At 45.8% G+C, this 14,319-nt stretch overlaps 1 protein-coding gene across 2 annotated transcripts in view; it reads left to right on the top strand.

Annotated features, from left to right (window-relative positions):
• TLL2 (tolloid like 2) overlaps positions 1 to 14,319 on the top strand; it is a 122,290-nt gene that overhangs the window by 43,660 nt on the left and 64,311 nt on the right. For both annotated transcript variants that reach the window (XM_025466750.3, XM_049103314.1), the window contains exon 3: positions 6,508 to 6,588. In XM_025466750.3, coding sequence (XP_025322535.1) covers positions 6,508 to 6,588 — 81 coding nt within the window. The remainder of the gene's footprint in view (positions 1 to 6,507; positions 6,589 to 14,319) is intronic.

Genomic DNA, 14,319 nt, shown 5'->3' with positions numbered 1-14,319 from the left:
GAACATTTTTCCCACTTAGTAAACTCTCTTCTAAAACAGTTTATGAGGGTTACATGGTGTTCCATTACATAGTAATTCATTTTACCACCTCCCTTTTGGGGGTGTGGTTATTACAGTCTTTATTAAAAAAATATGGAGATAAAACAATCTTTGTCTTTATCATCAATCAGTTCCTTAGTGCCAATATCTAGAAGTCATATTCTTGGGTCAAAGTCATTTTACTGCCTATTTTGATACATCTTGCTAAATTACCTCATAAATGTTACCAATTTATATTCCTCCTCCACCAGCAGTGTATAAAGAATTCCCTTTTTATTACACACTTGCTGATATTAAATCATTTCATTAACAAAAGCTGGCAATGATCTTTTAACTCATTTTCCCTTTCCCTTCTGTAGCATTTGAAATTTGGCATAGATATAAAATTTACTTGGCACTGAATTGCTTAGGATTACACATTGATTACCATAGTGGTGAGCAGGTGTTTCTTGCACTGAAAGAAGTAGGCAGATATTTCATCCATCGGCCTGGCCTGAGATGCTCACTTGGACCACACTTACACAGGTTTAGGGTAGGGGACAACAGTTGTGAGCACAGGTTCTGGAGTCAGATGGGCCAGGCTTGGAATGCAGACTTGGTCACTACCAGCTGGTGATCTCCAACAAGTTACCCCTGACCCTCCGTTTTCTCTTCTGTAAAAGAGGAAGAATATTACTTATTCATGGGATTGCTGTGCATATTACATATGACCAAAGGGCATGGCAAATTAAGACTGCTTAAGACATGGTTGTGAGGATAAGACTCAAAAGCTCTGCACAGGCTGGCTGTGCATTCCTCAGGCATCAGCTCTTGCCACGCTGCCCTCAGCCCTGGCTCTAGCCACACAGGACTCATTTTCCTTCCTCCCTCGGGATGTTTTGACTTACTGAGTTTTTGTTTGCTTGCTTGTTTTGTTTTTGTTTTTGTTTTTTTGCTAGAATGCTCTCCCCAGATGGAGGTCCCTCTTTCATCATTTAGGTCTCAGCTCAAATGCCATCTACTCAGAGACGCCTTCCCTGGGCTCTCATCCCCCATTGCTCTTTCATAAAACTGTTTTAATTTCTTCAAAGTGCTTAATCCCTTCTTGGAATGATCTTATTGTGTATTGTTGATTTTTATCCCCTGCACTAGAGCCATGAAGGCACCATGAAGGTAAGCCCTGGCTGTCCTCGCTTCAGGAACCCGGCCCAGTGCTGCCAAAGCAGACTCTCAACCAATATTTATTGAATGAATGGACTAGTAATAAAGTGATTTTTAGGATCACCTCGTGCTAGAGATTTTTAAAAAAATTATTATTAGAGTTTCGTGGTAGAAACTTACCTCTGGTTGGTTAGAGGGTATTCAAAGTGAGTAAATGGAGAGCGTAGGTTGTCCTGGCAGGATTACTTTAGCACGTGATGTATATTAAAGGATTTGACACCAGACTTCTGGAGAGAATCTCAACCTTCCCACCCAAGGCTTGGGTCTCCAGTGCTCACTTAATTGCTCTAAGCCTCAGTTACCCTGCATGTAAAATGGGAATCATAGCACCTGGGTTGGGGGTTGGCTTGAGGATTAAATAGATTAACATAGTACCTGCAAACAATAAACACTTTAAAAATGGTAATTACTTTTGTGTTTAAGAAAACCAAGAACAAAATAATGTTAGGCTCTACAAATGAGGGATGGAAGGAATAAATGATATCAAGTTTTGGTTATAATACCACAGTAATGAATATTAATTCATAGTCACTATGCATGAGCATATATTTGAATAAGCAGTCTTGATCTGTGGAACAAGGCTCTGTCCTCTTGGGCTTTAGAAAAGCCCATCTCTTTCTGCCTAGATGTCTTTCAATGTATATAGCTAATATTTCATTAATTATGGTGGAGGAGTGTTGTGTATACATCAATGTCTCATATGATGCATATAATTAAGCTACTTTTTGTTGGGAGCGGAAGAAAATTGGGCTTTCCCAAAGAAAAGCAGCTTGCTCCCAAAGTTGCTAACAGATTGCTTCTTAATTGAACTTGGGAGGTGAATTATATGGTGAATTAGAAAAAAGAACAACTCTGAATTTAGTGAATTGTTCCATAAAGGAAACTGTGGGATTGAATTGCAAATGCTGGATAGAAACATTTCATCCTGGCCCCATGCATCACGGGCCGTTGACCTCCGCTGTGTTTCAGTGAGAGCGTGAACAGGCCTGTAGCTCTCTTTTCAAGGCCTGGAGGGCATTCTTTCCCAGAGACCAGCTGTAAGCCTGGGTTTCTTATGCAAAGGAGACGTTTGAATAAGCCCCTGTGACTAATGAAATCTACAAGGTCTTTGCATATCCTCTCACTGAAGAGGTAATTAACCAAAGATCAAATACGGGCATATATATGGTTTTTTTCCAAATATTTTTTGTCTTGCAATTATACCCAAGGAAAAATATATCACCCCCCCCCCACCATGCTCTTACCCCACTGTCCCCCTGTCTGCGGTAGGCTGTATTTCTCTTCCTGGTTCTGTGGCGCCCACGGCCCCAGTTCCAGCCACAGACACACCTGTCTTACTCATTTGCTAGCTTTTACTGGAAGAGAGCAACATTTTCCATTGATGTAGATGTGAGAAATGACTTTTTTCGTGTTTGATGTCTTTTTCCAGTCCCACATCTTTCATGCTCTGTGAGCTTGGGAAGGAAGAGTTTGGTTGTAAGAAAATATCTTGAGCTAAGCCTTCCTCTTACAGGTTCCATGAGTAGTGAATCTCAACCTTGGCTGCACCTTAGAATCACCTGAGGAGCTTTGGAAAATCCTGAGGCCCAGCCCAGGCCCAGACTGATTAAATATGAACCTATGTGGAATGGGACCCGGCATCAGTGTTTGTCTAAAAAGCTTCCTAGGTGATCGCAAATCACAAGATAGGTTAAGAACCATTGTTCCAAGAATATCTGCTTCCCTGTTTCCATAAAACCTGATGAAGACAGATTTTCCCATCCATTAGGCCAAGTCAGAAAAGACTGAGTTATCTTTTTAAGTACCATCTACCTGATTCAGCCAGCCATCCATCCCGTAATTTATTGAGCGTCTGCTATGTGCCAGGCACAGTGCTGGCTGTTCATCATTGGACAAGACAAGGTCCCTTTCATCAAGATGCTGAAAAACTAGAAACCAGACTCAAGGATCAACTGAATGGACAGGAGATACCGATACCTTGTGATCAGGGATGTGAATTAGCCCAGCCACTGCAAAGTGCACAGAGCAGAGTGCTTCTTACCTGGGAGGAGCAGCGAGGCAGTGTCCCAGGGGAAGTAGGGTCCCACCTGAAACTTGAAGCACAAGGAGGATTTGGCCAGGTAAAGAGGTGGATGTGGCTGAGGAAAATAGAAATCAAGGTGCTATAGGTAGCTGAGTGGGGTGGGTGAGTGGGAGTAGGAGAAGTAGCAGGAAGCCCCAAGGCACCAGGTGGAGGAGGTCGCAAGGGATGAGAACTCATCCCAAGGGCAGTGGGGAGCCTCAGGTAGAGTTTCCTCCGGGAGAATGGGCAAACCACATTAAATCCAGGTAGATCCCGGGCTCGGCTGTACTGGAAGCATGAGATTTGCTGCCCTTCTGAGAAAAAAAAGTCTGTAGTCTCCTGCTGGAAAAGGATGATAGTGGAAGGATTTGTGTTCTTAGCTCACCAGGCCCCCAGGCTCTCACAGGCCTCCTGGGGGGGAAAAAAATGCCATGGGTCCCTTGGGAATAACCAACCTCTCCCAGGTACCCTACCTATTCTTGTTCTTTTTGGTCCTGAGGCTGAGGGGAAGGAGCACAGATTTGAGGGTCAGAGAGAACCCACCTCCAGCTATCACCATTGCTAACTCTCTGTACCCTTGAGACAGGCAAGTCACTTCACCTCTTAGAGTCTTGTTTCCTTCCTGGAAAATGGGGATGTTTATGGCACTTTTGTCATTGTGTCTTTAGGAGGCTAGAATTATGAAACTCAATATGAGAAGAACATTTAGCACTGTTCTTAGCACATGTTCAGCTCCATAACTGGCATTTAGTAAATGCTGATTCTTCGCCCCCGCTTCACTCTCCCACCTACTAGGGAGCACCTTCTTCTCCCCTCAACTCCAGGGCTTTAGCTCCTGTTGTAACTCCAAGTACCGGGGCCAGGTGGATCAGAAGTTGTCCACTCCTGCCCTCCTCTGCCTGCTGCACAGCTGAGTATCAGTCTCTGCTGCTTTTGCGCCCTCAACTGCAGCCTACAGCTAACCTTGAACCCGGGCTGTGCTCACGTATCCTTACAGGTTTAATATTTTTGCCTCTCCCCACTCCTTTCGCAGGAGCCAAGCACATCTAAATTTACCAACCCTTCATGCTGGCTAATGCTATGTGGAATCTCCTTTCAAATGCCAGCCCCTGAATCCCCCTCCTGTCCACTACTAATAAACCTGGTCATGTTCAAATCTGGCACAGTTACAAAGCCCTCTCATGTCCTCTGGCTCTCGTCTAGATCCCTTGGAATAAAAGCCAAATCCTGAAAATGGCACCAGATGAGCTAACCCTCCAGACCCTCCACAGCTCTCTGGCCTCATTGCCTACTACCCTGTTGCTCACCCATTCCATTTCACCTACCACCTCCCTACCACCAAGCACACTCCCACCCCAGGGCCTTTGCACTTGTGTTCCTTAGTTTGAAAAGTCCTGCCCTAGTCTTCTGTAGAGTCTCTCCTTCACTCTCTTCAGGCTTGTGCTTCTCTATCTCCCACGAGACAGCAAGCCCGTATCCCTAGCATTCACTGTTCCCCTCACCCTTATTTATTTTCTTTATTATTATTTCTTTATTATTATCTTTAAATATTCAAGTCAGTTGCCAAAAAGCAACTGACTTGAATATTTAGTTGACTATTTGCTTATTGTTTTCTCCCCCTACCCTCCATCAGGATATAATTTCCATGAGGTCAGGGTAGTGTTTGTTCTGTGTTGTATCCTGAGCAGCAGAAACAGCATCTGGCGTGTAGCAGGTGTTGGATAAATATTTGTTGAATGAGTTAGTGCCTAAACAAACCCATTGCCTCATTTTGTCTTCAAAACAAACAGCCCATTTGACAGATGAAAAACTGGGAATGCCCAAGGTCTGAGCCACAGTTACACAGCAAAGACAAAGCTAGTCCCGGAGCCTGGGCTTCGGGCTCCCCATCACTCCACACATGCCACATTCCTCTGTTGGCCAGCAATTTTCATACCATCAGGATTTCCCCCGACCTTTAGCCCGAGAGGAAATGATATCACAGCTGGAAGAATACCCAGAGGCTGGGAGCTGGCCGCCAACGCCCCAGCAGCTGCAGGGAGTGTGAGCGGATTCCGAGTTGGCAGAAAGGCAGGGGACCGGGCGGGATGGAGGCTCACAAAAATGTCAGCGCACGCCTGGTCTCCCGCCAGTGTCATAGGTTGGGCCGCGGGGCTGCAGGGCCATCTCCCTCAGTTGTCTGGGGCCAGGTCACCGGGTCACGTGTTTGGGATCCCACCGAGTCATTGCAGGTCGTCTATGAGCTGTGTGGCCCAGGAGAGATCATCAGGCTTCTGACTGGGGGACCCCGTCCTGAGCCCCGAGCTTTCCATATGGGCTGACAACCTGAGGCTAACCATTCTGTGTCTTAGCATTCTCCTCCGTAAAATGGGGTTGTGTCTGCCGCAGAATGTTCCGATGAGGGTCAAAGAAGATACGGAGAGACAGCTTTGCAGGCTGCAAATTTCTAAACAAATGCAAGAAATGATTTTGTATAAGCAGATTGTCCAGTAGTTGCTTTGATGTGGTTTTGTATGTGCAATAGTCTCTCCTGGGCATAGGCTTTGCCCTCAGATCTGCTCCCCCGTGTCACAGCCCACCCAGTTGTTCAAACCCCAAAGGTGGGAATCCTTGGGGACCCCTCTCAATCCCTTGTATCTAATCCATCAGCCTCCCTGCTTCCCTGCCTGCAACTATATTCCTGATGTCCCTGTGGATCCCGCCTCCCTCTCTGCCTGGTTCCCCCTTGTCCACTGCCATCAGTCCCTCCTTGTGGGCCACATCACATATTTAGGGGCAGCACTGACAACAACGTACGCCTGCATTCCACACCAGGGGACCCCGGAAGGGAGTGTCCTGTTTACATTTGGGCTTCCTAATGGGGGTGAGGGTGAGGAAGCTGGCTTCGGGTTGACTCCGGGATTTGCCTCTTAACTCTGTGTATTTCACTGCATGTACCCTGGAACTGACGGGCGGGGGAGAGTCAGATATTTCTAACTTGTGAATCATGTGCATGATTATGAGAAAGCAGGTTCTTTTCTGCCCTAGCATCTAGAACGGCGCCCGGCACGCGGTTAGCACTCAGCCAACTCTGTTATCGAATCCTTACCCATCTGCCAGGGATCCTGGTCAGCCCCCAGGCGACCAGGTTTTCTCCTTTATCTCTTGGTGCTCCGACAAGGGAGGCTGACGTGTCCTCACGCTTCTGTTCTTCCTGGTTCCTTCAGGTGGGCTCGAGGAGCGGCCGCGTGAAAGCTGGCAGAGTGCTGCAGCCGCGAACGCCAGCAGCAGCGAGGAAGCTGGAAAGGGTAATGTGGGGCCCTACCAGGTCTTTGGGCCTTTTTTTTTTCTCTGTGTTAAATTCCACATAACATAAAATTTCCATTTCAACCATTTTAATGTGTGTAACTTAGTGACATTAAGTACATTCACAGTGTTGTACGACCATCCCGCTATCTCGTTCCAGCATCACCCCAAAGGAGATCCCACACCCACGAAGCAGTCATTCCCCCTTTGATACCTCTTTTTTTTTTCCATTTTATTTATTTATTTGAGAGGGAGTGAGCGAGAGAGAGAGAGCAAGAGAGAGAGAGAGTGAGCAAGAGAGAGAGAGCTTGAGCTCTGGGAGGTGCAGAGGCAGAGGGAGAAGCCAGCTCCTCGCTGAGCAGGGAGCTTTCCGTGGTCCTCCATCCCAGGATCCTGAGATCATGACCTGAGAGGAAGGCAGACGCTTAACCATTGAGCCACCCCAGGTGCCCCAGCTTTGGAAACCTCTTATTCCACTTTTTACTTTTTACTTTCTATCTTAGTGGACTAGGAGCACCGAAGTCTGTGGGAATGAGGGAGCGTGTCCTTTTGTTGAGGACAGACTGGCTACCAAAGAAAGCCCTAGACGGGTGGCGTTTGGTTGCTCAGGGGCTGTATGGTCTTCAGCTAAACTCTGCCATTGAGGCTCATGACTCTTCTCACCAGTGCTTGGCTTGTGAGTTGCAGCCCCCAAGAGCAGACAGGAGGGATCATGAGTCCTTGGAAACTAGGAGTCTGACAGAACAAGTGCGCATGGGAGGCAAGGAGAGAAAATAAAGCTGGGATGGAGGCTGGGGAGGAGGACGTAGCCCAGAGACCTTGAGGGCTGCAGGGGGAGGATCAGGTGAGGCTGTGGCCTGCTGTGGGCAGGGCCACCTGTGAGCAGGTGCCTGCCTGGAAGTGTTGTCTGCTATCTGCACACTGATGCTTACACATGGGTGCTGTCCTGTCCCGGTTCTAGCCTGGAGATTATGGATGGAGGTGTCTCCCTGGAAGCATCACTGCCGGCAATGGCATTTCTTCTACATAAAATAAATGCAGAGCAAAGGGAATAATTTATTTTAATTGAAGTATAGTTGACAGTGTCAAAAGGAATATTTTTTAGTCTCTTCTAATCTATAGTCAGATGCATTATCCATTGCCTCACTGACCCTGTCAAAAGGAATAATTTTTTTTTAATAAATTTTTATTTATTTATGATAGTCACAGAGAGAGAGAGAGGCAGAGACACAGGCAGAGGGAGAAGCAGGCTCCATGCACCGGGAGCCTGACGTGGGATTCGATCCCGGGTCTCCAGGATCGCGCCCTGGGCCAAAGGCAGCCGCTAAACCGCTGCGCCACCCAGGGATCCCAAAAGGAATAATTTTTAAATGCCAGAATCCTTTTTTCAAGGATGGCCATGTAGGAATAAAATAGAAATCATTTGCCATGTTTTCACTTTAATGCTGTTTTATATTTGCCACATAAATATGCATATATATAATTTCACACAAATGCATAAATGTAATGATATCATCATATCCCTTTTAAATGTTTTTTTTTTTTTAATTCTTTTCCTGGGGGGATCCCTGGGTGGCTCAGTGGTTTGGCACTTGCCTTTGGCCCAGGGCGCGATCCTGGAGTCCCCGGATCGAGTCCCACGTCGGGCTCCCTGCATGGAGCCTGCTTCTCCCTCTGCCTCTGTCTCTGCGCTCTCTCTCTCTCTCTCTCTCTCTCTGTGTCTATCATGAATAAATAAATAAATCTTTTAAAATAAATAAATAAATTCTTTTTCCTTTCATTTGGCTACCTCCCTCCCTTCTTCTTTCTACATACTGCTCTTCTACCCTTCCCCAGGTAATGCAAGCTGATGACTTTGTGTGCATCTTCCATATTTTTCTCATGCACATGTATTTATATAGACACTTACATAGGGATATAAACATGTATACAAATACAAGCTTCATCATTTTAAAAAGTGGGATCATATTCAATATGTGTTTTTTATGAATCATACTTTTCTCATTCAGCAGTACATCATGGGAAACCCCTTTAATGCACTTGTGATAACTTCAATTTATTCTTTTTTTTTTAAGATTTAATTTATTTATTCATGAGAGACACAGAGAAAGGCAGAGACATAGGCAGAGGGAGAAGTAGGCTCCCCACGGGGAGCCCAATGTGGGACTCGATCCCAGGACCCCAGGATCATGACCTGAGCCAAAGGCAGATGCTCAACCACTGAGCCACCCAGGCGTCCCAACTTCAATTTATTCTTTTGAATATTTTGCAAAATATTCCTGGCATGGATGGACCATAATTGATCCAATGATTCCCTTATCAATTAACATTCACCTCATTTCAAGTTTTTGTCATCACGAGCAATGCTACAGTAGACATTCCTGAACGTAGATCCTCACACGCTTGGGATGTTTTTAATAGGTGTTGCTAAAATGGGCTTCAAAGGGTAAAACCATTCACATTTCCATAGCAACTTATGAATGTGCCCCTTTCACCATATCCTCTCTAGCACTAGGTGCTATTAGTGTTTTTTATAATGTAAACAGTAGTGTATTATTACTGGATTTGGATTTCCCTGACTGCTGATGACTGAGCATCTTTTCCTGCCTTTGCCAGTGATTTAGGGGTATACTTCTGTAATTTTCCTCTTCCTATCTTTTGCTTATTTTTCTGTTGGGTTGCTGATCCCCCTCTTATCAGTTTGGCCTCTTTTAGAGAAGGGCAAATTCTTTAGCTCCCATGCACCCACCTCCTCCCCCCTGATTTTGATAAATGTGCATTCATTTCTCTATCTCACAGCATGTTGCTGGGACCATGTGCAGGGCTTCCTTTAAAATCTGTGGTTTCCTGCTTTGCTTTTTCAAAGTATTTTGACTTGTGCTTTCTTAGACTCCCCAGACAACTGGTCATCTCAGTGGCACTTCATTTTGGCCACAGATGACCAGCACTTAGTGCTAACAATGGAGCATAGGGTGTGAGGATGAAACTAGAGGGGTTTGCTATCACCGCAGTGATATAGATGCCACGCCTGATTTTTTTTTTTTTTTGTTCCTAAGTGATTTATTGTTGCATAAAACCTCTCCCGAACCTAATGACTACAGTGATTTGTTATCTTTCATGATTCTGTGGGTTGACTGGGCTCTGTGGGGTGTTTCTTTGGCTGACATCAGCTGGGTCACTCACTTGACTGGGCTGGGTGGCCCTGGGTGGTCCAAAAAAAGTTGTAATCACATGTGCCTCCATGTGGCTCTTCTCTCCACATGGATTTCCATTTAGCTGTCTAAACCGAGATTTTTTTACAGTATGGTAGCTGGCTTTTCAGAGGGAAGAAGCAGAAGCCACCAGTCCACTTAAGGCTTGAACTCAGAGTACCCAGAATGCTACTTCCGCCAAATTCTATTGGTCAAACAAGCCAAAAGTCCTGCCCAACTGCAAGAAGAAAATAGATTCCACTCCTTAATGTGAAAAACAGCATGACCTCACAAGGATAAGAGCTGTGGCTGTATTTAGAGACCAGATCCTGCCTTTTCTCTGCATCTTACCTGCCAACCAGCAATAGACATGTCAGGGTTCTTAGTATTTACTAATCTGTTGGTATAAAATGACTCAACTGAATAAACCTAGACAGTCAGACACACTTGGGTTTGCACCCCAGCTTAGTCACTTAGTAGCTAGTACCTCATATAAGTGTTCATATGAGGTTTGGAGAGAATTAGAAATAATATTTATGCAAAGTGCACAGCCAAGTGTCTGGAATTTAAGAGGTGCTGGACGAATGTAGCTACTCCACTTTTTCCTCTCTACCTCCACCTCCAAGAACAATATTATCCAGCATTGGAAGTGTATCATCCACCTCTGGACTGGGATTCCACAGCTGTTCAACAGCTGCACAGAAACACAATTAAGGGAGACCGGAAGAAATAAGGAGGCTGCAGCTCATTAACATTCTGCCTCGGGTATGTTGGCTTGTGCATGATACCCACACTGCAACAAGAGATTTTTGGGGGACTTTTTAAGGAGGACAGTGAATGCATGCCCCCAGCCACCATGCCTTATACCCCTAACAGGGTCTAAATCTGTAGTCTGCAGACCCTCCAATGACCCTGTTTGTTTGTTTTTTTTTTAAGATTTTTTTATTTATTTACTCATGAGAGACACAGAGAGAGGGAGAGGCAGAGACGCAGGCAGAGGGAGAAGCAAGCTCCATGCAGGGAGCCCAACGTGGGACTCGATCCGGGTCTCCAGGATCACGCCCTGGGCCAAAGGCAGGCGCCAAACCGCTAAGCCACCTGGGCTGCCCCCGACCCTGGTTTTTTGGAAGAGGATAATGTTAAGGTGAAGCCAGTCTCTCCACTCCATATTGTAGCAGCAGATGGGCAGGGCCTTAAGCATCCTGGGCAAGCCTGATGAGGAAGGAGACCCTTGGCATCCTCAGAGGTGAGCCGAGGGCAGGCTGTTCTAGTCCGTCCCTCCAGCCTTCCCTCTTTCTGATTCACCTCTCCAGGGCCTTGTCAGGCGCCAGCATGGGTGCCTCTTGTTTTTGTTTAAATTAAAGATAAGACAAATTGTGTCAATCTCAGATTCCCTTTTAATCATGACCTGACCCCCTCCCAACACCCCTAGAAAAAGAGACCGCCCAAGCAGGAGAAAGGATCTGAGGGAAGCCCCTCCACTCTGGCCCCTTGGCTTCAGCAGCGATTTTATTTCCTGGCATTATGTGGCTCCCCTCAGCCCTGACCACAGGGATTTGTGCTCCCAGCTTTGGGAAAGGCTGGGGAGCTCATAGAATTGCTCGCTCAGCATTGCCCTGGCAGACCATTTGGTCTGAAGAGTCTCCCTCCCTTGGAGATGAGCGCTCAGCATGCATTTCAGGGCTGCTAATAGGATTAATGAAATGGAGTGTGTAACCGCTCCTCCAATGAAGCTGTGACTATTCGATAGAGCCCGATTTCCAGAACCATATGCATAGGAGAGAATGGACCTTTCACTCCCAGTAACAGTTCCTAAGGGCTTTGTGCTGTAGGAATCACAATGGAATCTTGTTTTACCAGAGACCGCAAACTTGGGTACAAACAGAGCTACTCAGCACCTGAATCCTCGAACGTCACCAATGTCGGTGTATCTGGGTGGAACCACTGGACCTAACTTTAGGCATTCTTTCCAGGCTGTCCTCACATGTGGACTTGCTAGCAATTACTGGAGCTCACATGGAGCCCTTACCATGGCAGGTGTTTGACATTCATTACCTGCTTCAGTGTCCCCAACACGAGCATGCAGCAGGAAGGAAGATTCAGAAGGCAAGAAGAATAGCTTATCCAAGGCCACACAAGTAAGCAAATGGCAGCGTTTATCTTGAGCCTAAGTCTCTCGATCTTAAACCCCTTGCTATTGACCTTTGGGCAATAACAGTGGTTCTCAAACGTCTCTGTGCTTTTGAACTACCTGAGAGCTTTATTTTTTTTTTATCTTTTTATTTTATTTTTATTTATTTATGATAGTCACAGAGAGAGAGAGAGGCAGAGACATAGGCAGAGGGAGAAGCAGGCTCCATGCACCGGGAGCCCGACATGGGATTCGATCCCGGGTCTCCAGGATCGCGCCCTGGGCCAAAGGCAGGCGCCAAACCGCTGCGCCACCCAGGGATCCCTACCTGAGAGCTTTAAAAACTCACATGCCTGGACTCCACTCAGGTTAGATTGAGTTGCAATTTCAGGGCAGGGGGCAGACACCAGAATTTTTAAAAAGCTTCCCAGCTGATTCACATGTGCAGCTGGGTTTGAAAACCATCACATAGAATAATCCAGCCTCCGCTTTCATGGAGGGGCTATTCTTTAGTCTTTCAAGGTTCACAGGCAAGCTGCGATTTTGCCCACCACCCTGGGGTGGGGGTAATGCAGATGGCTGGACTGTCAGGATGTTTGCTTCCAGTGTGGGAGTGACCAATTGAATCATGGAAAATTCCCAGTTCCTCACTTGAGAAGGCTGGGGTAGGCCTGGTTCTATTGAGGACACGCCTGTGCCTTCAGCTGGAGATGAGACCTTGAATAGCTATGGCTGCTCTGCTTTTTCACTGAGGATAGGGTCTGCTCCCAGCGTCAGAGAATGGAAATGGACTTCATCCCCCAGCCTGCACCCCCCCCCGCCCCCCGCCAGTGTGTTAAATCCTTTCAAATGCCCCTGAGCTCCTCTTCAAATGTAGGACTCTTGGCCATAATAAATAAATACATCCTTCTATGTGGACTCTGATTCCAGATAGTAGTAATCCAAGAAAATCCAATAATGACAGTTGCATTAAGATCCTTCTTCCAGGCTAAGCAGAACATCTGTTTAGACATATTTTTAATCGGCAAATGCTTCCTGTGTTGAGTCCTCGGCAAATTAAATTTCTCACTGGACCGAGGGGGAAGCTGTCATTCAATAACCCATCTCTGGAAAATTACACCCTAGTCTCTTTCCAGGTGCACTTAAGATTTTCCCATGCTGACTCGGCTGCATACTGGCCCTAGCAATACTGGGTCACATGTATATATAGCACAGCTTGTCTGAGAAACACACAGTATCTTAGTGTTGGTCCCTTGAATAGAGAACTATTTCTGCCCGTTCTCCAAAGGAAAGTTGGCGGCAGAAGAAAATTAAGAGACTTGTTGAAAACCCTATGGGAAATGAATAACAAACTTCCACTTGCTACATCCCTGCCTGTGATTACTTAAGATGTGAGGATTCTCAGGATTTAAACATTAAAGGTGTTAGGGCTGCCAATATTTTGGAGGGTTTCTGCCACAAAATTGTTTGGACTGTTGGGATGTTTATTTTTAGAATAACTCATCCATTCTTTAATTAATTCATTCAAAATACAAAAGCAGTGAATGCTTACCACCAACCAGACACTGTGCTGGGCATGACTAGAAGGATGAACAGGCCAGCCACAGTTGCTGCCCCCAGGGAGTTCCCTACCCATGGGGGCAACTCACATTTGAATGCACTTGGAGGCAATTTGTAGCCTAGGGTTGGGATGGCCAATTAGAATATCTGGAGAGCCCAGCAGCTAATGTCAATGGGTGAAGTGGGCTAGATAAGACAATGGGAAGTAGAGGATTCCAACAATCAGGAAAACATGTACCTTGGCTATGGCCTGCAGATACTACTGAACTCTTAGTGGGTAGGAAATGATGGAAGATGGGCCCAATGTTGCCACATCTTTCTGTCTTTAAAGAAAAACTAGAAAATCTGGATTCTTATGTGAAATCCCATGATTTTTAACAGTTGGCTTCTAAAGTGGTATTAAAACACAACAACAACAAAAAACACAGTGTGAGCCAAAAGCGTCCAGGCCAAGCAAAGCACATCTGTGGGTTGGGCTTATCCCAAGAATTGCAGGTGTATGACTTCTGATCTAGAAATTCTACCAGTAAAACAATTATTTTCATGTTTAAAAATGTATTACATGACAGCCTTCTTATTTATATGACCAACTGCTTTAGTAGGAACCCCTATACAAAAACAGAACTGCTGGAAATAATATATAACCTTCCCACCATCCCAAATAAAAGATACAGAGTTAAGATCAAAGGATAGACAGGGAGACTTCCATAATCAAGAGAATAGGGAATACAAATTCATAGAATTAAGCTTCAGGTGGTGGCAAGAATGTGCAGAGGGCATTAAAATTGGGCTGGGATTTAAGGGACAGGAGGCTGATGTCTTCATGCCTATAAATACAGGAGATATGGCTT

Source organism: Canis lupus, chromosome 28 (genome assembly GCF_003254725.2).
Source record: "Canis lupus dingo isolate Sandy chromosome 28, ASM325472v2, whole genome shotgun sequence".
Classification (NCBI taxonomy): domain Eukaryota; kingdom Metazoa; phylum Chordata; class Mammalia; order Carnivora; family Canidae; genus Canis; species Canis lupus.
The sequence above is the reverse complement of the archived record's forward strand: the minus strand, read 5'-3'. Positions and strand labels throughout refer to the sequence as shown.